Source organism: Solea senegalensis, linkage group LG16 (assembly GCF_019176455.1).
Source record: "Solea senegalensis isolate Sse05_10M linkage group LG16, IFAPA_SoseM_1, whole genome shotgun sequence".
Lineage (NCBI taxonomy): Eukaryota > Metazoa > Chordata > Actinopteri > Pleuronectiformes > Soleidae > Solea > Solea senegalensis.
The window spans coordinates 802,039-823,871 of record NC_058036.1 but is presented as its reverse complement, the minus strand read 5'-3'; the positions used below and the strand labels follow the sequence as shown (position 1 = coordinate 823,871).

The window sequence follows — 21,833 nt, the reverse complement described above, 5'->3', positions numbered from 1 at the left end:
AATGTGAATATTTTCTAGTTTCTGTCATTTTTTAGTTTCTTAAATGTGAATATTTTCTAGTTTCTGTCATTTTTCAGCTTTTTTGCCCATATGACCCACCCCTACTTTAATGCCTGCACAGACAGACAGACGGACATTCTGAACAGAGAAGTGATAGAAAAAGCATAAACAGCATTTTTTATATTATCTTCTTCACTTTCATTCATGTTTTATGTGTAAATCAACATAAATAAAAACATGTGTGAGTGACAGAGCGACTGGCTCAGCAGAGTTGCCAGAAAAAAACCACACATGGACAGAAATAGTCCTCTATTGAATGTCCCCGTCTCCCGAGAGTGATGGAAAAATCCACAGCAGGAGAGCGAGAGAAAAACAACAACCAAACAATAAAAACACATCACGTCCATTTGAAAATGGCAGAAATTTGCTGACAAATCATGAGCGTGGAGGCGTGATGGAGGCTGAGCACAGATGAAATGAGTGTGTGTGTGTGTGTGTGTGTGTGTGTGTGTGTGTGTGTGTGTGTGTGTGTGTGTGTGTGTGTGTGTGTGTGTGTGTGTGTGTGTGTGTGTGTGTGTGTGTGTGTGTAAAGTCAGCTGTTTGCAGAAGGAACAGTGAGTTCCCTCACTGCGTGTGCGTGTGGTGACCGTCCACATTAAGTTGTCAGACAGTGAGAGATCTGCTTGAATTTGTGCGATTTAAAGACTTAAACTTGTTCTTTGCGAGGATCAGTGTGTGAATGAAACACAGCCGAGCAGATAAACGCTGCCATTTTCCATATTTAAAGGAAATGAAAGAGTAACTAAAGCCCAAACCACCTTTTCAACCATGAAAAGAGCCATCTTTGGCCCCGCCCACTCAGACACACTTCATTGGAAGCTTTATATATCGACGTATAAAATACTTTTTGTGGGTTTTTTTGCCCGTTAACAAAGGAAAACTCAAAAAAAAATGATGAAACAATATTAAGTATATTAGTATGTGTGTCAAGTGGTGTCGGGCGAAAGGCGGCGTCTCACACCCTGGACAGATCGCCAGTCCATTTTTTTTGAATTTTCCCGATATCACAAATAGTCTAGGAGTTACGGTAATGTGACGTACACGTGACAAACGGTCGAAGAAGGGTTAAAGAAGTCTCGTTTCTTTAAAAGTAAAAATGAAATCATAAAGTAATTTGTTGATCCAGGTGCAAGTCTTTACAGTTTAGCATAAACTACTGAAATGTTAAGCATAAAAAATGGTATATTTCAGTCCACTGTTTGATCACGTTTGTCTCTGTACATCTACAGCTGACACTAAATTCTATGATCGGTTGCTAAATACTAATGTTGTACTTATACAAGTGAAGGAATCGTGAGCAGATTTCTTTGCCAGAATTTTTTTTTTTAAAACATTAAATCTCAGTCTGTTGTTTTGTTTCTTCAACAAAATAAATCACAATTTTCAGCCAAAACCAAGATTTAATTTGGACAAAAGTCAATAATGTGTTTGTTTTGTGAGGTTTTTCCAAATTTTCTCTCCACAAAAATGGCTGCAACGATGAACTGATGATCAACGGGGTTGACAATGAATTTATTCATCAGTTTATATGTTTAAAAGCAACTTTCTGTCATTATTCAGCTTCTTAAATGTGAATATTTTCTAGTTTTTGGGATTTTTCAGCTTCTTAAATGTGAATATTTTCTAGTTTTTGGGATTTTTCAGCTTCTTAAATGTGAATATTTTCTAGTTTTTGTGATTTTTCAGCTTCTTAAATGTGAATATTTTCCGGTTTCTTTGCTCCAAATAACAAAGAAATCATTGAAACTGAATCATCTCTCTCTTTTTTTAACAGGAAGTCCAGTGTGGTTCTACATGCAAGTGGCTCCCATCAGGAACGAGAACGACAAGGTGGTTCTGTTCCTCTGCACGTTCAAGGACATCACGCTCTTCAAACAGCCCATTGAGGACGAGACGACCAAAGGTGAGACACTTGTCCCTGCGTCCCTTCTGCTCGACTGGAGTGTTCCCGTTTTCTGGAGATGGAAGTGATTGAACGATGTTTTTAAATATGAGCAGGAAGGAGAATGTGGTTGTCCCTCTCTGTCTTTCATGTCCCCTCTATTTATTTTCTCCTTCCTCATCTTGTGTGTCTTCCATCACAGCCGCCCTCCGTTCCTCCGTCTTCTCTCCGTCCTCCTCGTCTTGTTCGTCCACCTCCGTCCCCTCTGTCCCTGCGAGAACATTTCTTGGTGTCTTCTCCTCTAACTCTGGTCCAAACGAGTCGTCTCCAGTTTTGCGTGATGTGAGCAGTGTGTGTGGCGACGTCTGTCGTTGTCAGCTTGTGTTTGAGGAGGTTGTGATGTTGTCAGGAACCGTGGCAGACGTGGACGTGGGTGCTGCTGCGGCTGGTGTTGTCCTTTGTCCCCTGACTGATACACAGTGTCAGCTTCCTGCCCTGGGTGTCGTCGTGGGCACCACGGAGTGGGCGTGTTTGCCCTTTATTTGTACATGTAAACACGTGTGATGGAGTTCACCACCATCACCACGACCCCCAGAACCCGCTATGACCCACTGAGTTGTTGTGTAATGTTCATTATGGGCTTGGCGACACGTGAATAACACAGGTTGAACATGTAATTAGTGTTTGAGTGGAACAGATATTGTCACATCAGCGTGTCGTTGGCGTCTCTGTGAGTCAGCCGAGGACAACGCTGCTGCTGCTGCTGCTGCTGCTGCTGCTCAAGACACGACAAACATCTGCCACAGCAGTCACAGACGGGTTACACCGTGGACACATCGATATTTTTATAAAGATGTTTACATGGCTAACTGTTTGTTGATGGACTAGCTTCTCATTCAAGGAATACAAGAAATACTCTAATCCATCCTCTACTGCTTTTAATCCACCATCTACTGCATTTAACCCATCCTCTACTGCATTTAATCCTTCCTCTACTGCATTTAATCCATCCTCTACTGCATTTAATCCATCCTCATTTAATCCATCCTCTACTGCATTTAACCCACCCTCTACTGCATTTAATCCATCCTCAACTGCATTTAATCCATCCTCTACTGCATTTAATCCATTCTCTATTTAACCATCCTCTACTGCATTTAACCCACCTTCTCTGTTGCATTTAATCCATTCTCTATTGCATTTAACCCATCCTCTACTGCATTTAACCATCTACTGCATTTAATCCATTCTCTGTTGCATTTAATCCATTCTCTATTGCATTTAATCCATCCTCTACCATTTAACCCACCACTTAATCCATCATCTACTGCATTTAACCCCTACTGCATTTAATCCATCCTCTACTGCATTTAATCCATCCTCTACTGCATTTAACCCACCCTCTGCATTTAACCTGCTGCATTAATCCATCCTCTACTGCATTTAACCCACCCTCTACTGCACTTAATCCATCCTCTACTGCATTTAATCCATTCTCTATTGCATTTAATCCATCCTCTACTGCTTTTAATCCACCATCTACTTTATTTAATCCATTCTCTATTGCATTTAACCCACCCTCTACTGCATTTAATCCATCATCTACTGCATTTAACCCCTACTGCATTTAATCCATCCTCTACTGCTTTTAATCCACCATCTACTGCATTTACTGCATTTAACCCACCCTCTGCACTTAATCCATCCTCTACTGCATTTAACCCTCTACTGCTTTTAATCCACCATCTAATTGCATTTAATCCTCTACTGCATTTAACCCATCCTCTACTGCATTTCATCCATCCTCTACTGCATTTAACCCTCTACTGCATAACCTACCCTCTACCATTTAATCCATCCTCTACTTTAATCCACCCTCTACTGCATAATTCTACATTTAATCCACCCTCTACTGCATTTAATCCATCCTCTACTGCATTTAATCCACCCTCTACTGCATTTAATCCATCCTCTTCTAGCTCCTAGAATTAGGAGTTAGGAGCAGCGGGCAGTCACTGAACAGTGCCCGGGAGCAGTGGGGGTTGGGTAGAATTAACAGTGTTTATTTCTCAATTCTGTGATAATATAAAGGAGAATAATTATTATTATTCAAATATGAGCGTTTGTGCTTTAACTGCTTGGTGGAGAGATGAAGTTGCGATGGTGGAAAGTTCCAGGAGCTGTTGTCTGTTGTCGTGTGTGGCCTCGCCGTCATCTGTCCTGAAAAATGAAACGTGAATCGCATCATTAAACAGATGGTTCCTCATGTATGTATATTCACAGATATATTCACATAAGCAGTAATGGACGGGCTCGTGAAACGCAGAATCACCCCGGCAACGAGGCGGTGGGGTTTAAGTGACGCTCAGCAGACAGACGGAGAGTCTGGCAGCAGAGATTCACCTAAATACAGCTGGTTCGAGGCTGCAGTGAGGAGGATACAGTGTTACTGTGTCACAGAGCAGTGGACTGTGGACTGCTGATCACATGAGTGGGAGAGGAGCAGAGATTTCACTGCCACAGGCTCAGGCAGCTGAGTTCTCTCGTGCTGCAGACCAAAACCTGCTCTGGGCTCCGACTCCGGCCGCTCCGGTGGCTCGACACGCCGCAGCACATCAGCGTCAGAGATGGAGGGAGGGAGAGAGAGAGAGGGAGAGAGAGAGAGAATCTGAAAATAAGAAAACAGATTTTAAATGAATCATAATCCACACTGTGTGTGCTCATGCCCGAAATACAGACATTATCGGTTGATTTGTAGCTCATCATATCTTATCGTATCGAGGCATATCTTATCTTAGCGTATCTTAATCTTGCTCATGAGAGGGTTGAACTTCTCTGAAGCCATTTTCAGACTTAAAGTATCTGTGTGTGTGTGTGTGTGTGTGTGTGTGTGTGTGTGTGTGTGTGTGTGTGTTCTTCCTGGAGCCTGTCGATCAGAGCGGAAGAATTCCCCTGCATGTTTATTGAGATGTCAGTTTGCGGCGTCTTTATTGGCGGTTGTAGTTTCGGCGGTGAGACGCAGAGAGAGCGTCATCGATCAACATCTGTGAGAAACAGGTGTCGGCGACCGGTCAACTGGACGTCCATGGTGTTGTTGTTTTTTCCTGCCGAGCTGCTGAGTTTAGAGTTTGCTTTGTCAGCACCTGTGAAAGAACACACACACACACACACACACACACGTCGTCTGTTACCTCAGGCGAGACATGATTTCAGGCAGACAGCTGATGGGCATGAGTGACAGAACACACACACACACACACACACGAGCCTCAGGCGTTGGTTCGTTCAGCTTCACTCGTGAGATCTGTGAGTTTGTTTAGTTCACGTGTCGTTTTGTTCTGCAGAGTTCAGCGTGAAACTTTTCAAATGTAAACAGCTGTTTGGTTCACATTTACAAACAAGTTGTGACAGCACAGTCCTGATCAAGTCTCTGTGCTTCTCATCTTGTCTCACTTCAGAATCAGATTACTCTTTTAATCTCTCTAATCCCTTCAGGGGCAATTTGGGTGTGTTAACATTGTTAACTCCAGAATTAACACTCGGGAAGAAAATCGGGAATAAGTTTCAGCAGATAATACTTGATTAAAAGACATCGTATCTTATATCATCGCATTGTATATTGTCTTATCGTATTATAGCTTAATTTATGGTAGCTTATCATGTTTTTATCTTATCTTAAGGTATCATATATCGCATTGTGTATCATATTGTGTAGTATCATATATGGGATCGTATGTATTATCGCATCTTATTATACATTATCTTGTTTTATCGTACATTATCTTATTTTATCGCATCTTATTATCGTATCTTATCATATTTTTATCTTATTGAAATGTATGTAAAATGTGCTGTTGCTCATTTTGGCCACCAGGACATCCTTGGAAATACTGTAGTGATTTTTACGGGATAAACTCTATGCCCGCCCCTGCTCTGCTGCTGTATACACACAGACGCTCCCTCAGTCGGGTGAGACAGTTCTGCAGCAAAAGTTACATACAGGATCTTTAACTCTGTCTGTATGTGACTGGGTCACTGAAGAAGAAGAAGAAGGAAAACTTGTAGATAAAAACACAGAATTCACCAGCTCTGCTCATCCTGTTATTTATAGCTCAGGTCTTTTGTGTTTTATATATATATATATGTTATTTGTTTCTACTGCTATTGTGTTCCCCTCTGATAAATCACACAGTGCTGCTGGAGCGTTATCATTACCGGTGAAAAAGACCTCTTATTTACTTGTCCCACGTCGTCCTCGTCGTCCCCTCACGGCGGAGGCTTGAATTCCCGCGTGTGACATCGAGGCGTTTTCCTCCTCTCTGCTTCATGATGAACGCGGTCGTCGTGGCTCTTAAAGGAAACAGAAGCAAAGGAAAGAGCACATTGACTTACTTTCCATTCTGATGCTTTGGTATTGTTGTCGACCACATTAGGACGTTGTACTGCTCTATAATTCATGTATGTGTAGAGTGAATTACGCAACCACCACTGTTACTGTACTGCTTTAGTAAAAGGAGCCTTTAACACACTTTAAGTGAAAGCCCTGCGGTCACACGCCTTCTTCAGGAGGAGTAAATAAGAGTTATTAGAATATTTCCTCAGTAGCCAATCAGCAGGCGGCTTCCTGCACAAAGAACAAGTGTAAAATACAATATTTTTGAACGATTAAATTGATATGTTTGCTTTTTAAAAAATAAGATACATACTGTAATAATTCCCAAATTTATATATATAGCTGTCTATCTGTCTGTCTGTCTATCCATCTATCGATATCGAGATATATATATGTATATACATTTATTAGATTGGAGATTTTTGTGTTATTTGTTAACATTAAACAGTTAAACATTTAATCAATTATCACCAATTATCAGCATCAGCCGTTCAAAAATGATCCCATATTAATTGACCTTTAATGGAAACATACTCAGAGAGTGTCAGCTGGTAGTTAAGAGTTTATTGTTAATATCTATAATTTAGATTACACTTTGTTCACATTGTTACAACAGCAAGAATAAAATTATAATAAATAGAATAAAACAAGAAATCATTAGAATAGAAAAAATAGAACCAAAAGGTTGCAATAGAGTTTTAAATATTGAAAAAAAACATTTGTGTATATGTACCGTGTACACCTTTGAATGGAGGTTGTGATTATTGCACATACACTGGGTTGCATAAATATCCGCACCCCTTCAACTTTTTGAGATTTTGCCATGCTGGGACGACAAACATAAATATATTTAATTGAAATTTCATGTGAAAGACACACACTAAGGAACACACAGTCAGACAGGGAAGCTGGTTAGAGTTGATGGGAAGATGGATGGAGTCAAATACAGGGCAATCTTGGATGAGAACTTGTTGGAGTCTGCAAAAGACTTGAGACTGGGGCGTAGGTTCACCTTCCAGCAAGACAATGACCCTAAACATAAAGCCAGGGCAACAACGGAATGGTTGAAAACCAAAAATATCCATGTGTTAGAATGGCCAAGTCAAAGCCCAGACCTGTGGAAAGATCTGAAAACTGCAGTTGACAAGCGCTCAACTGGGGTAGATACTTTTGCACACCCCACTTTTCAGTTTTGTATTTATGAAAAAAGTTCAAAAGCATGAATACATTTCATTTCACTTCATGATTGTGTGTCCCTTAGTGTGTGTCTTTCACATAACATTTCAATTGAATACATTTATGTTTCTGGTCCTAGCATGGCAAAATGTTGAAAAGTAAAAGGGGTGCGGATATTTATGCAACCCACTGTATGAAGAATGGCACTGAAACGGTAATGAAGCACTTTACAGATTCACACATTATTATTATCTGATCTCTGCTCAGTAAAAGCATCAGAAATGAATAAAAAAGTGGGGTTGAGGCTGTTTTTATCTCTGCGTCGTCTCACCAGTAAACGCTCATCATGATGACTTTTGGCCGTGTGTGATGCTTTTCCATCAGTCGACAATATTCACACAAACTCCGCCGCAGCACTTTTCCTCCAGGGAAAAAAACCCCCGGCTCTCTGGCCGAGAGCCGCCCGTCTTATTATTATCTATGGCTGTGTGATGCTGCCAACTTCCAGTATCAGCACATATAGAAGATCTCATAAAAGAAGCTGAGGACGTGCATTAAGTTACGTAACAGCGGTTTCCTCGGGGGAAGGCGACGCACTGTTGCTGCATGGGGCCGCGTGTTCTGTTCAGATGTAACCGTGTTGTTGTGTTTGCCTGTTTTTCACACGACTGCACAGAAGTGACAAGTGAGTTTTTCCCTACATTTGAAAGGAGAACAAGAAGAGGAGGAGGAGGGGGAGGAGGAGGAGGAGGAGGAGGTGGGCGTTTCTGTCAGCCCGAGGCCTGAGGGTTAAGAGCTGTTTGAAAGTCCACGTTTTATTCATAATGGTCTCTTCAAAGGCTTGGGTCGTTCACTCCGCGCTGCCGCTCTCTGCCCTTTCAGACATTTGATTTTATATTTAGAGCGGCAGAGTCGGGAGAACCCGTCCCCCCTGAAACTAGAGGCTAATGTGGACAGAGCTGTGACGGGAAAGAGACACTAGACAGGGTTCTACATCTGAAGTGCAGGACAGACTTTGAACGTCATTGCTGCTAAATCAGGCCTCAGTTAAGGCACGTTTTAAAAACCAGGACATGTAGCTGGGGCCCTGCGATGGACCGGCAACCTGTGCAGGGTGTGACCTCACCAATTAAGCTGGACCAGCACTCACGATGCAAGAAGTTGAGATTAACGTCATGTTTCCAGGTCAACCATGAAATGTTGTAGAGAGTCGAAGACAATAAACATCAGGTGCCACCACCAGGAGGCAAAGGGAGGCGGGGTCAGGTCTGTAGACCTGAAAAAGATCATCTTCTCGGAGAAGGTGGCAACAACCACGGCAACCTCCAGGAGCTCAAAAACCATTCGCAAAACCAGTGTCGGATAACACGCAGCCTATTTCATGGTTCAGGCTGTTCACGGTTGACCTGCAACATCAGTTCTTCTGAAGAAAGCCACCAGTGGAGCAAGGACCAGCTCCATGTCGAGAGACCAAAGATGGAATTCTTCTGCAGGTGAAGGCTGATCTGGTCTTCGCTGACCCACTCAGACAAGGTCTATAGGATAACTTCTCCTAAGTTTCATTCACACATTCAAAATCATGTTTGGTGTGTTTCAGCTTGTTAAATGTAAGAAAATAAGGAGGTTAACCGTCTCCAAGGGTGCATCCTTAGATCCCTAGTTCGTTTGCTCTAAGAGTCCAGTTGGTTTGGGGAGGTGTGAATGCTCAACAGAACCAAAGAAGCGAACTCTGGTCCACCTTGAAACATACAGTAGGTCTCAGTTTGCTGCAAGTGAACCAAATGCAGAAAGTGGACTACAGCGCAGGGCATTGTGGGTAAACACAGAAGTTGTCCTGCATTAAAAGGACAGATGAGCCAGTTTTCTTGTTCATTGTTTATCTCGTCCTTCCTTCAGTGATTCTTGATGCAGCACCGTCTCAGGTTCAGTTCTTTTCACTAAGAACCGAGTCTCCGGGGCTAACTGGGCTGTGCTATTGGTTATTTTCTCATTCTTTATTTTTGCTAAATAACAAAAAGAAAAGTATGATTCAATAAAAATAAAAAAGAACTGGAAGAAGCATAACAGCGTGGCCATTTTTCATGAAGCTCACTTTGAATTTTCCTCCTGCATTTTTAATGAGCTCGTACGTAAAATAGCACTTTTTAATGCAAACAATGATAAAATACTTCCTGTCAACAAACCTGGGGAACATTAATCAATGACGAGGGAAAAGGTCAACGAGGAAGTACACAAACACTGATTAAGATGCACAACACATTTTTGCTTCAGGACGCAAATTTTAAAAGATGTCTGTTGGTCTACGATTAAAGCCTCAATCAGGCTGTTTATTAGAAAGCTGATTATTGTTGGATTTACAATATCACAAAAAAACAAACTGAAGCTTCCTTGTGTTTAGTCTCAGTTTTCTCCTGGAAGCCGTCCACCTATTGGACCATACTAGCAGTGGTCAGCAACTGGCGGCTTGTGGACCGATACTGGCCCACCATCATTAATATCCGAGCAGGTAGATGCATTAAAAATCTTTTAATTTTTGGCTGTTCTTCACAGAAATGACGAAGTCATGCAGAATTTAGTGTCTTTTATTCTGAAAAAAAACTTTTTAAGACATTAGTAACTTCCTGTGACACCGTTTTTCTACAATATTAAATATTTTATATTAGAAGAAAAGAGGTTAATGTTTGATGAAGATGTGATGTTTTACGTGCTGACCTCTGACCTAAAGTATCCCCTTTTGACTTTAAATAGCAGTGGATTCGTGCCTGGTGGCCTTTGAAGGGAATACAGTTTTCAGACTCTTCCACATGGGCTGCACCTTCTGAATCTGTCGACCAAACACTGAACTTTATCGGCTTTAAATGGAGTTGTTATAAATCTAGCAGCGGTGAAAGCAGTGACCACACAGAGACATGGACAGCAGCTTTCCTCACCAATGTTTATTAGAAACCATGTGCTCAGATTTCAGGGGCTTTTGTGGCATCGATTCCCCCCAAAGGAGACGACGTCTTTGAGGTTTGAGGTCAAACTCTTGCAGCTGCTGGAGACTGGATTAGGTTAAAGGATGTTAAATGCAAACCACCAGCTGGAGGACACATAGTCCTCTAGTGGCAAATGTTGAATGGCAGGTGTGTGAGTATTTTGTCACTCCACCATCTCTCTGGTGGAGTCATGGACCTGCTCGGGTCGTCCTTCATCAGCTCAGATCTGCTGTATGTTCCCAAAGCCGTGTCCCATTGTTGTTGATGTCTCCTCCTTTTTTTTTTTTCTTTTGCAGGATGGACCAAGTTTGCGCGGCTGACGCGAGCGCTCACCAACAACCGCAACACGCTGCAGCAGCTGGCGCCCATCGGCAAACACGAAGTCAGCCACAAGCAGTCGAGACTCGCAGAGGTGAGTGGAAAACAAAGATTTACACTGACACCTGTCTGTCAGCTTCACAATAGTGCATACCATTGTAGTTCCACTGCATTAATGGTATTATTTAGTATTTTTAGAGCTCTTAAAGAGGTCATAAATTCATTAAATTTTCATCTCAAAGTGTTCCTATTCGCTTCGGTTTCTGTGTTCACGCAAACCTCCTGAGGAAACACTGAATAAGCACAGGTCACAGTCACAACTCTGTCACCTGGAAGTTAACTCTCTGCTCTTTACATTAATTCTGCAGAAACAGACCTCTCATAGAAAACATTTAAAGCCTCTTCATCAACGCCATGTTAAACTGCACATGCGTTCATGGGTGAAAACAAGCACACTGTGCACTTTCTCGCCGACGCTGTTTGACTCAGTGAGCGATGCTTTCACTGCTCCTGCCGCCGACTGCAGGTGATTAAAATTGCATGCTGGGTGGAGAAGGCGGGTGCTGTGGGCACTCTGAATGATAGGAATCCAGAGAATGGATTTGGGGGCTTGGGAAAGATGATGGCTCGTGTGTCGTCTCTTGTCTTTTCGTCGTCTTCTCCCTCCTCCAGCCTGTTTTATTCATGACGCCTTCAGTGCGCGCGGCGGCTTTTAATCAGAATTTGTTTAAGTTTCATCCACACGTATCACAAATGATGTGTGCAGCTTTCACTGTGTGCAAGTGTCACTGCGGGGGAAGGTTTTAAGGTCGGAGAGAGGATGAAATGGAAAACACTGGGATGGCAGTGAAATGAGAGTGGAGGAGGTAAGAGAAAGTAGTTTTTGTTTTTCTCTGGGCCTCTTCCTCTCTAGGGTTTCACCAAAGCAGATCCGCACGATGCCCTTCCTGAGTCAACCCTCGCATTTATTCGGGCTTGGGGCCGAGTGCTCTGGATGTGTCCCCCTCCTGTGGCTGGGGTCAATGTAGAATGATTAACAGGGATGGGGACTGGGTACCATGGGACTGGGTACCATGCTGAGGGAAACCCTAGCCATTGACCTGGCAGGGACTTCCCTTTCTCCTTGACCATGGGCTGCTCAGGTTAGAGAAGGTAGTGAATTTAAGCAAACCATAGGGGAGTCACTTTGAGGTAGACCAATTAATCGGTTGGGCAGAGTCACACTCCGAGTCACAGGGCCAGCAGCCTTAGCAAGGAAGCCCAGAAAGCCACTTCCATCAGCTCCTCCAGGGGGAACCCAACGCGTTCCCAGTCCAGTGTGTTCAGCGATGGCCCAGAGGTCTCCTCCTGGGTGGACATGTCCAAAACATCTCCCCAGGGAGGCGTCCAGGAGGCATCCTAACCAGAATGCCCGAAACCACCTCGGCTGGCTCCTCTCGACATGGAGGAACAGCGGGTCTAGTCTGAGCTCCTCCTGGAAGTCCGAGCTTCTCACCTGATCTCAAAGGCTGAGCCCGTCCACCCTGTGGCGGAAACTCACCCATCCTGACGCAACCCATTTCCAGGGCTTGGGACCGGCACTGGAGATACACTGGATGTTGCCCCCTCCCATGACGGGGCTCAATTTAGAGTGTCCAATTGTAAATGGGTAAAAACGCTTGGGTCGAAACAGCAAACATCTGGTTACAAGCCAGATTTCCTTCTGCTTTGTCAATCATACTGTATATAATTGCACTGCAGTAGCCTGGCTAACACCAGGCTGCATACAAATCTGGAAAGGCCTTAGTCACCGCCCACTTCTGAGAGATGTGACCAACAGATGTAGATGAAGATGCCTCGGTACACAATCAAGTACTAGTTTTCTAGTTGGTAGTCTAGTAATGGCATCTAACCGTTATCAGATAGCCATCGGTGGATTGAGGCTGTTGTGTCTTTCTTGTGGATCTTGATATGGATGAGGTGTTAGGACGGTTGTGAGAGAAGGAAGGAAGGAGGGAGGGAGGGAGGGAGGGAAGGAAGGAGGGGAAGATTAAAAAAAGCCTTTGGATTGCTGAGGCCTCCTAATGTCCTGAGTGCACTCACTCAATAGATTTCACAGGTGATGCATCTGCTCTTCAGTCTGAAAGGCACAGCTGGCTGCTTCTGTCAAGGACGCCATCGAGTGTCACGCCAGCCTGGCAGTTTGTTTCTGGCTTTCTTTTCTACCCACAATGCCGCCGGGCTCCTCAGTCTCACTTTTGAGTGGCGGCTCCGTTCTTGACCGGGAGCCGTTTGATTGGCAGCTCTGCTGATGAGGGCGAGATCAGACGCGGCTCTGCAGTTTTTCAAAAACTAGCCGTCGATCCTCGTCTTCGTCCGCCTCGTCATTACTGTAGGAACAGACTGAGAATAAATGAAGTAACTCATCTTCATCACAGGACAATCTTTACATTGTGTCAGTGATAATAGAAGTAAGTAGTATAAAATATGCATTAAATATGCACAATTTAGCATATTGTAGTATAAATCAAATACAATTAAATAAATTGTTGTAAGAAAAATAATCAAAATGAAACAAATTGTTGTATAAAGCAAACACGTTGAACACATTTAGTAAAAAATACACACAAAAAGTAGAATAGAATATGTACATGTATAAGATTGCCAAAATTGAAGAAACAAATTATGGTATTAAATATGCATCAAATAAGGACAATTGTACAAAATGTATTGAAGTCAAATTGAATCAATTGTTGTATAAAGTAAGCAACATCTATCAAGTAGTCTAACATTAAAATTCATAAAATTGCACAAATTGCAATGTAAAATATGCATAAATTGTTGTATAAATGAAGAGAAATAAGCAAAAATGAAACTAATTGCCATATAAAGTAAGCACAAATTAACACATTGTGCTATAAAATAAGAACAAATAGTAGATTGAAATTATAAATAATAATAAAGTTTTTTATATGAAGTAACCAAAATTGAACAAATGTTTGTATAAAATATGCTAAATTACCAAATAAACTAAGCAAAGGTGCATAAATGAATTAGCTGTTAACTAATTGCCATATAAAGCTAGCAAAATTGACCAAATTATGGTTTATATTGTGTATAAAATAGGTGAAAATCACACAATTTGTACAATAAGGTAAAATTCCACACATTTTTGTATAAATGAAGGAAAATGTTACAAATTGTAGTTATTGTTGTAGTCAGTGATCACAGAAGTGTTGGCTGTCTTTAAATGGTATCGTCAGTGGTGTCTTTATCAGTAATTATATATTATATTCATGAGTAGTAATACTGTATCACTGTAGTACTGTAATTATACAGTAATACTGTAACAGAAGTCATTTTAGCAGCAGCAAACATAGCCTGACTTTAAGTACTAGTAATTCCAGTTGTAGTACAAGAGTAGAAATACTTGTAGTAGCATTACAGTTATTTAAGTGTTGAAGTGTTAACATAAGTAGTGCAATAATCCACTACTTGGTCCTAAACCTGGTCCTAATGAGGCAGAAACAGTTTAGGATGATCCCTACATGTCCACTTAAACTGGATATTTATTTTTCTCTTTTTACTTTTATATTTTTGGACATTAAACGCTTGATTTCTCCCTCTTTTCTCATTTCATTTCTGCTTCATTTCAAGCCAAAGTTAATCATGGTGTGTTTTTTATCACAGAGAGCACCAGGAACGATGAATATAAATAAGAAACAAAGAGGATCAACAAAACAACACAACACAAATTACTCGGGTGATAAAGAAAGTAAAGTCTGTTCCTCTGTGTTGTTCAGTCTGTATATCCCACATTTTTATTACATTTTCTTTATAGTTTATGCTCTTCCTTCATTTACACATGTGTGAGGATCCTCGTGTTATTTTTTGTTCTAATCTCTAGTTCTGATAATCTATAAAGGATATAAATAACTATTGATCCAGCGGGAGCTTTTAAAGCTGCTGATGCTGTGTAAAGACCATGGTGTCCTGCAGTGCCCCCTCTGGTGGAACGTGAACACTAGCAGCAGCAGCAGCAGCAGCAGCAGCAGCAGCAGCAGCAGCAGCAGCAGCAGCAGCAGCAGCACATTTGTTCTTCAGTCAGCCAGAAAAGGTCACATCGACCTCGACTCGTAACACACTGACCTTCACGGCCAGAATCAAACTCTACTTATTTTTTTAAACGGACCAACTTGTGGGTTCTGCACCGTCGACCTGAACTCAATCAAACGGGTTAATGCGACTGGAGAGGCAATCTCAGTCCTGATGTTCTTATCTGCTGAAGCAGCTTCTAAGCGTTATCAGAGCCCAGGCATCGCACTCTGATCTCTGCAAACGTCTCTGCCGTTGTCCCCCACCTCCATGTCTCTTATCAAAACACACTAAACATAGGAAACAGTGAAAAGTAGGCAAAATGAAATCATTGTCACATAAAGTGAGCAAAATCAGAAGAATCAAATTGTGGCATTAAATCGTTGCATAAAATAAGCAAAATTGAATAAATGTGTTAGAAATTAAGTAAAAGTGAATGAATTGTAGTATTAAAATAAGCAAAATCTAACTGTCATTTAAAGTAAGCAACTTCAGTCATATAGCGTAACGTTAAAATACAATTAAAAAAAATTGTAGTGAAAAAAATTATCAAAATGGAACAAATATATAAAAGAAGCAAATTTAACAAATTTGGCAGAAAGTATACACAAACAATGTGTATATATTATATACACATATATAAAATAGGCAAAACTGGACAAATTTTAGCATAAAATTGATCAAATTGCGGTATAAATAAATGAGCGAAATTTAACAATTATATTGTAAATCGAATACAATTAAATTGATTGTAGTAAAAAAATGTGCAAAATGAAACAAATTGTCATATAAAGCAAGGAAATTTAACAAATACATAAGAAAATATACATAGCATGAGAAAATTCATAAAACATGTCATATAAAAGATACATAAAACATGACTGCTTGTATAAAATAAGCAAAATGAATTAAGTTAATAGACTAAACTGAAGTATTATTTTGTACTGTATTGTAGTATTTGTAAATTGTAGTATAAAATATGCATAAAATAAGTCAAATTGAACACATTTGTAGAATTGTTATTTTAACAACAGAAAAAAGTCATACCTATATATTTTTATACATATATACGTTCCCTTTAATTCCTGTTTCAGAAGAGAAGTTGTTTTTAAGCTGTTGGCGTTAAATGTCCCCGCTCTGTCCCGTCTCCAGGTTTTGCAGCTGAACTCTGACATTCTGCCTCAGTACAAGCAGGAGGCGCCGAAGACGCCGCCTCACATCATCCTCCACTACTGCACCTTCAAGACCACGTGGGACTGGGTCATCCTCATCCTCACCTTCTACACGGCCATTATGGTGCCCTACAACGTCTCCTTCAAAACCAAGCAGAACAACATCGTGTGGCTGGTGCTGGACAGTGTGGTGGACGTCATCTTCCTGGTGGACATCGTCCTCAACTTCCACACCACCTTCGTGGGACCCGGCGGGGAGGTCATCTCCGACCCCAAGCTCATCCGCATGAACTACCTGAAGACGTGGTTCGTCATCGACCTGCTGTCCTGCCTGCCCTATGACATCATCAATGCCTTCGAGAACGTCGATGAGGTAAGACGGACGTCCTCCGTGCTCAGAAAATAAGCTACTGTATTGTACCTTCACGGACACAATGGTTTGTCACTGTGGAGGTACCTTCAGTGACCGCCAGTGTGGAGGTACCTTCAGTGACCGCCACAGTGTGGAGGTACCTTCAGTGACTGCCAGTGTGGAGGTACCTTCAGTGACCACCAGTGTGGAGGTACCTTCAGTGACCACCAATGTGGAGGTACCTTCAGTGAGGTACCTTCAGTGACCACCCACCAGTGTGGAGGTACCTTCAGTGACCACCAATGTGGAGGAGGTAAGTGACCACCAATGTGGAGGTGCCTTGAGTGACCACCAGTGTGGAGGTACCCACCAGTGTGGAGGCAGTGACCACCAGTGTGGAGGTACCTTCAAGTGTGGAGGGTGACCAATGTGGAGGTGCCTTGAGTGACCACCAGTGTGGAGGTACCTTCAGTGACCACCAGTGTGGAGGTACCTTCAGTGACCACCAATGTGGAGGTGCCTTGAGTGACCACCAGTGTGGAGGTACCTTCAGTGACCACAAGTGTGGAGGTACCTTCAGTGACCGCCACAGTGTGGAGGTACCTTCCGTGACCGCCAGTGTGGAGGTACCTTCAGGGATGCAACAGTGGTTCCCAACCTTGTTTAATCTGGATCTAATCCTCAAACTTGTGGCCCACGGGCTCGACTTTTAGGTCATAAAATCCTGCATTGATAATTGATAAATGTGTTTTAATCCTGGATGATCTGAAGGATCACGTCTGAGCACTTAATTGTCCCGCAGAGCTTCAGCTGCCACTGCTATAAACGCTCCGAAATTCATTATTGAAAATCGTTAGCAGCCTCTGTCCCTGGTGTCTCTGAGGCCACGTGGACGTATTTAAATCTACCAACGCGCACAAATGAATTGGAACGGAGTATAATGAAGGCTGGATTGTGTGGTTCTTCAGGGTTTTCTGTTCAGGTCCCAGAACAAAAGCCGATGTTGATTATTTGTGACACCGGGGCTGGAATTCATTTCCATCAGGGTTTGTCGCCACAGAATTCTCACGTCGCACTCAGATCCTCACCGTCTCTGGAGTGTAATTAGGTCGAGAAGATCCCGCTGTTGTTTGAGGAGGAGACTCCACATTCTGAATCTGCCGGATTTTCCATCAGGAGCTGAAACCTGTTCTCGTGGTTCTTCTTCACGGCTCTTTACACCCGTCACACATCCACGAGTTATATCAACGCGACCCAGAGTCCATTAGAGGTGATTTTCCACTCGGTTTCACGCTGAATTAATTAGACCTCAGTCAGAGCGGAGGACGCCGGCGACAGGAGTGTAAAATTATAAAAAACAGAAGTGTCTTTTTTGTGTTGTTGTGTGTGGGTTTAATCACGAGTCTTTGAGCAGCAGCAGTAATTAAATTATGAACAATAATAACAATGATGGTAAAACTGGTATTTAAACTGCCATCAGCACAAGTTTCAACACCTTTTCACTTTTCCTGCCAATAATAATAAAAGAAACCTGATCCCACTTGAGTTTATTCTTATATCCGGAAGAAAAAAAAAAACATCTACCACCGACGCAACACATGAGAAACACAGAAATATTACCTGGCAGCTCTTTACGGCGCAATTACAGAGTAAATAAGTAAAACAGTTTGTTCTGTAACAGCGCGCCAATTACCCATAAAACATCTTAGTTCTTTTTTAAAAATAGTCAGTGAGGGACCGGTCAGGTGGGAGAAGTCAAACCTTTGGAGATAAAGATAATATTTATGATGATATTTCACATCATTTCAAAATAAAAGTGTTTGTGTTGATAAAGGGAAATAGTTTTTGATGCAAAATCATACAGAAATAACTCATTATGACTATGTTCAGTGGCGAGGCTGCTTTGAAAGTGATTTGGGGGCCGCATGTGGTCCTGCGAGCCACGACTTTAAGACCTCTGTCTGAGCCCTTTCACAGGTTCAGGTTTTGAAGCGGCCGGCGCGTTCAGACTGAAAAGAAAAGGTGTTGCGTTTAGTTACGTCCTCCCACTTTAGTTCCTCTTTTAAACTGGTGTGAACGTGGACTGGTTCTCCAGAATGGCACCAAGTTCCTGAGCCAGAACCAGATCTGTGTCTTTGATTGTGAAGGATGGAGAGGAAAACCTCCCCTGGAGTTTATTACCTGCTTAAATAAAGGATATATGTTTCCACTCACTGCAGAAATCAATTTTTATGTTCAGGAATGCAAGTAAAATAACAAGAATTTCACATTCTAGACAAGAAATAATAATAATGTGCTTTTGTAAATCAGTAAATTATATATACAGTAAATAATGAGTAAATTAAAAACAGAAAAAAAACACCTCATGGCAAACATTGACACTGTGAATGAGTGAATAAACGTGAATTCAAGTTCATTTAAAAGTGAAGCTACTGTGGGAACACTGTTGGATGATGAGTGGATGATGAGTGGATGAGTGGATGAGGGGATGAGGTCCAGTCAGGTGGAGTTGTTTCCGTTGCCGTCTTTCTTTAAAAGGCAGACAGCAGTGAGCGGGGAAGTAGAGACGAGCTGAGAGGAAATCAATGGCACGTAAATTTGCAGACGGTAAAGACGAGACGGACGGACGGATGGACGAACACCAGCTCTGTCCTCTCTGTCTGTCTCTCTCTCTGTCTCTCTGCTTTCATTGACGTTTCTGTTGCTGCTCTTCCAGAATTAGCAGGTCGGCTGTTACGCTGTGTGTGTGTGTGTGTGTGTGTGTGAGAGAGTGAGACTTACTGTAAGGTGCAGCCTGTGAGAGAAAATAGCAGGGATTATTATGGGCTGTTTGCTGGCTGTCTGGTGAGGTCAGGTGTTTTCCCCTCATGTCTGTGACCTTTGTGAAGACAAAGTAAACTCAAACGACCTGAACAACAGTAAAAACACAGTCTGATATAAAGTACCTTACAGTGATACTTAAGTATGTGAGCAGAAAATGTCACTTTTTATAATATTACTTAGTAAAAGTCTTAAAGTTTATGACCTCAAGGATGAAAACTATAGTGTAAAGCAGCTCTATATAAATACAGACCATAACTCTTCTTCTTGTGATAAGTAGTAACGAGTAACAAAGAGAGTAAATTTGTATGAAGTGAAGAATATCTGGCTCATGTTTTACAGTGAATGCAGCTGATTTTTCAAATGTGGATTCACACTGAGCTGAAGTCGACCTCGTGTTCTCTCACTGTTTCAGTCTGACGATGTTTGTGCGGTTGGTCTGTAAAGTGTCGAGGTTTCCATCTTCTCTCTGTTGCTGATGACATTTGTAACATCAACATAAGACGTAAAAACAAGAGATGCAACATACTCAGGGGGAGGAGGAGCTTGTGTTGCCTCAGGCTGCAGAAGAGGTGCTGTTCGGAGTCAGGCTGTGTGTGTGTGTGTGTGTGTGTGTTGATGACTGAGGAGGAGGAGGAGGAGGAGGAGGAGGAATCTCCTGCAGCTTCAGTCGCCACCTGCTGACGGCCCCGGTGGAGCAGCGGGAGCTCGCAGCGTGCGTCTCTTAAAGGTCTAATCCAGCGTGACCTTTCTGTGTGACGTTCACCAGCGGGTTGACGGAGCCTGGAGGAAAAGCTTTCGCGGCGTGTGACTCCACGAACTCCGTGATTTCCCCCCACATCAACATTTTACTGCGTTTCATCAGTCAAAAAACATGTTTGCGTCACAGTCGGCCAGAGGCACAAGCAAACTGATGCTGTGATTCCGTCATGGTACACTTTGGAATGGTTAAGTCCTGGATCAGGCTTGTGTTTGCACTGAGAACAGTACTTTTACTTGGTGGGCGGGGCGTGGGCGGGGCGTGGGCTGTGAACAGGAGGAACATCCAGCAGCTCTGTGTTCCTGCTCGTTCTGTGGCTTCCTGAATTATTAGGATTGAAGAGCAGATGTTTTAATCCAGGTGGGAACGGAAATGGTTTAACCCTCCTGGGACCATTGCAGACAGAATTTGGCATGTGCACGTCTCATTACCATAACGCTGAAAAAAAAAATTCAACTTGAGCGTCGGAAGCGCATTGTGCGATCGAGAAATTTCAAAAACTGAGGACTGGCGATCCGTCCTGGGTGTGACTCCGCCTTTTGCCCCATGTCAGCTGACCCTCATGTGGAGGATGAAGCGGTAAAAGACGGATGGATGGATACTGGAAAAGCAGAGAAATAGAGCTTTGCGCCATTACGGTAGAAACAAGCGTCCAATCACAGACGAGATTCACCGGCGCGCCGCACGTTTGTGACTCAGTAAACGGTGGAATAACTGCCAGATGTGGAGAGTGAAGGTTATCTTGGACTCATTTTTAATCTCCCGCCTCCGTCAGGAACACTGCTTCAGTAAAGATGATGGACAGAGTCATTTTCCCCGTGGACACGTTGTTTACATCAACAGGCTGTGTTTTGACAAGCAGGAGCTTATAGAACATGTGTTTTACATGTGACTTACCTGCTGCTGCTGCTGCTGCTGCTGCTGCTGCTGCCGCTGCTGCTGTGAACTGTCCGAGTCCCAGGAGAGAAGCTTTGAAGCTGCCGCTGCAGAGACGCGGCGAGGAGACGACGACCGAGCCGAGTTTGATCCTTCAGAGAGAATGAGGCATAAAACTGCTGTCAAAACAGAGTCTAATTCAATGTGAATAAGAACGTTTAGAGCTGGTCAGTAATAAACTAGAGTCAAATTTCAAAAACAAAAACAAACAACAACACTTTTCATAAGGAATTAGTCAGTTTGAGTGTTTTTTTTTATAATTAAAACAAGTTGCTTTGATTTTTTTTCAGCCTCTTAAATGTGAATGCACATTAAAAGGTGATATTTATTATTATCAGAGGTTTGCTGTGTGTGTGTGTGTATATAACACACTTATCCCATCTGTTTGTTTTCATAGACCCAGTTGCTTGTTTCTCTCGTGAGATCTGGCAACGCTGCTCTGCAGACTCTCACGTTTGTTGATGTGGTTAGTGCGAGTGTGTGCTGACGCCTCAGAGTTCCAGCTGTTGCCAGAGAGTTTCCTCCGTCTTGTGATGTGTCACTACGACCGTTTTGTAATGCGTCAGTTTTTCACAGGATAGTTGTGTCCTGGTATGAGTTAACCTACATGTATTCTCCTCCCTCCCTCCATCCTCGTCTCCTCCTCCCTCCTCTCAGGGCATCAGCAGTCTGTTCAGCTCTCTGAAGGTCGTCCGTCTGCTGCGTCTGGGCCGCGTGGCCAGGAAACTGGATCACTACCTGGAGTACGGTGCTGCCGTTCTGGTGCTGCTGGTCTGTGTGTTTGGACTGGTGGCTCACTGGCTCGCCTGCATCTGGTAAACACTGTTGTTTATGTAGTAATCACGCTTACACTCACGCTTACACTCGTTTACTCCTTGCCAAACAAAGTCAAAGTGGATAAACGGGTGTGTT

At 42.6% G+C, this 21,833-nt stretch overlaps 1 protein-coding gene across 1 annotated transcript in view; it reads left to right on the top strand.

Moving 5' to 3' along the window:
- Positions 1-21,833, top strand: part of kcnh5b (potassium voltage-gated channel, subfamily H (eag-related), member 5b) — a 73,993-nt gene that overhangs the window by 11,249 nt on the left and 40,911 nt on the right. The window contains exons 4-7 of the mRNA XM_044048234.1: positions 1,835-1,963; positions 10,786-10,901; positions 16,034-16,426; positions 21,579-21,736. Of these exons, the coding sequence (XP_043904169.1) occupies positions 1,835-1,963; positions 10,786-10,901; positions 16,034-16,426; positions 21,579-21,736 (796 nt within the window). The remainder of the gene's footprint in view (positions 1-1,834; positions 1,964-10,785; positions 10,902-16,033; positions 16,427-21,578; positions 21,737-21,833) is intronic.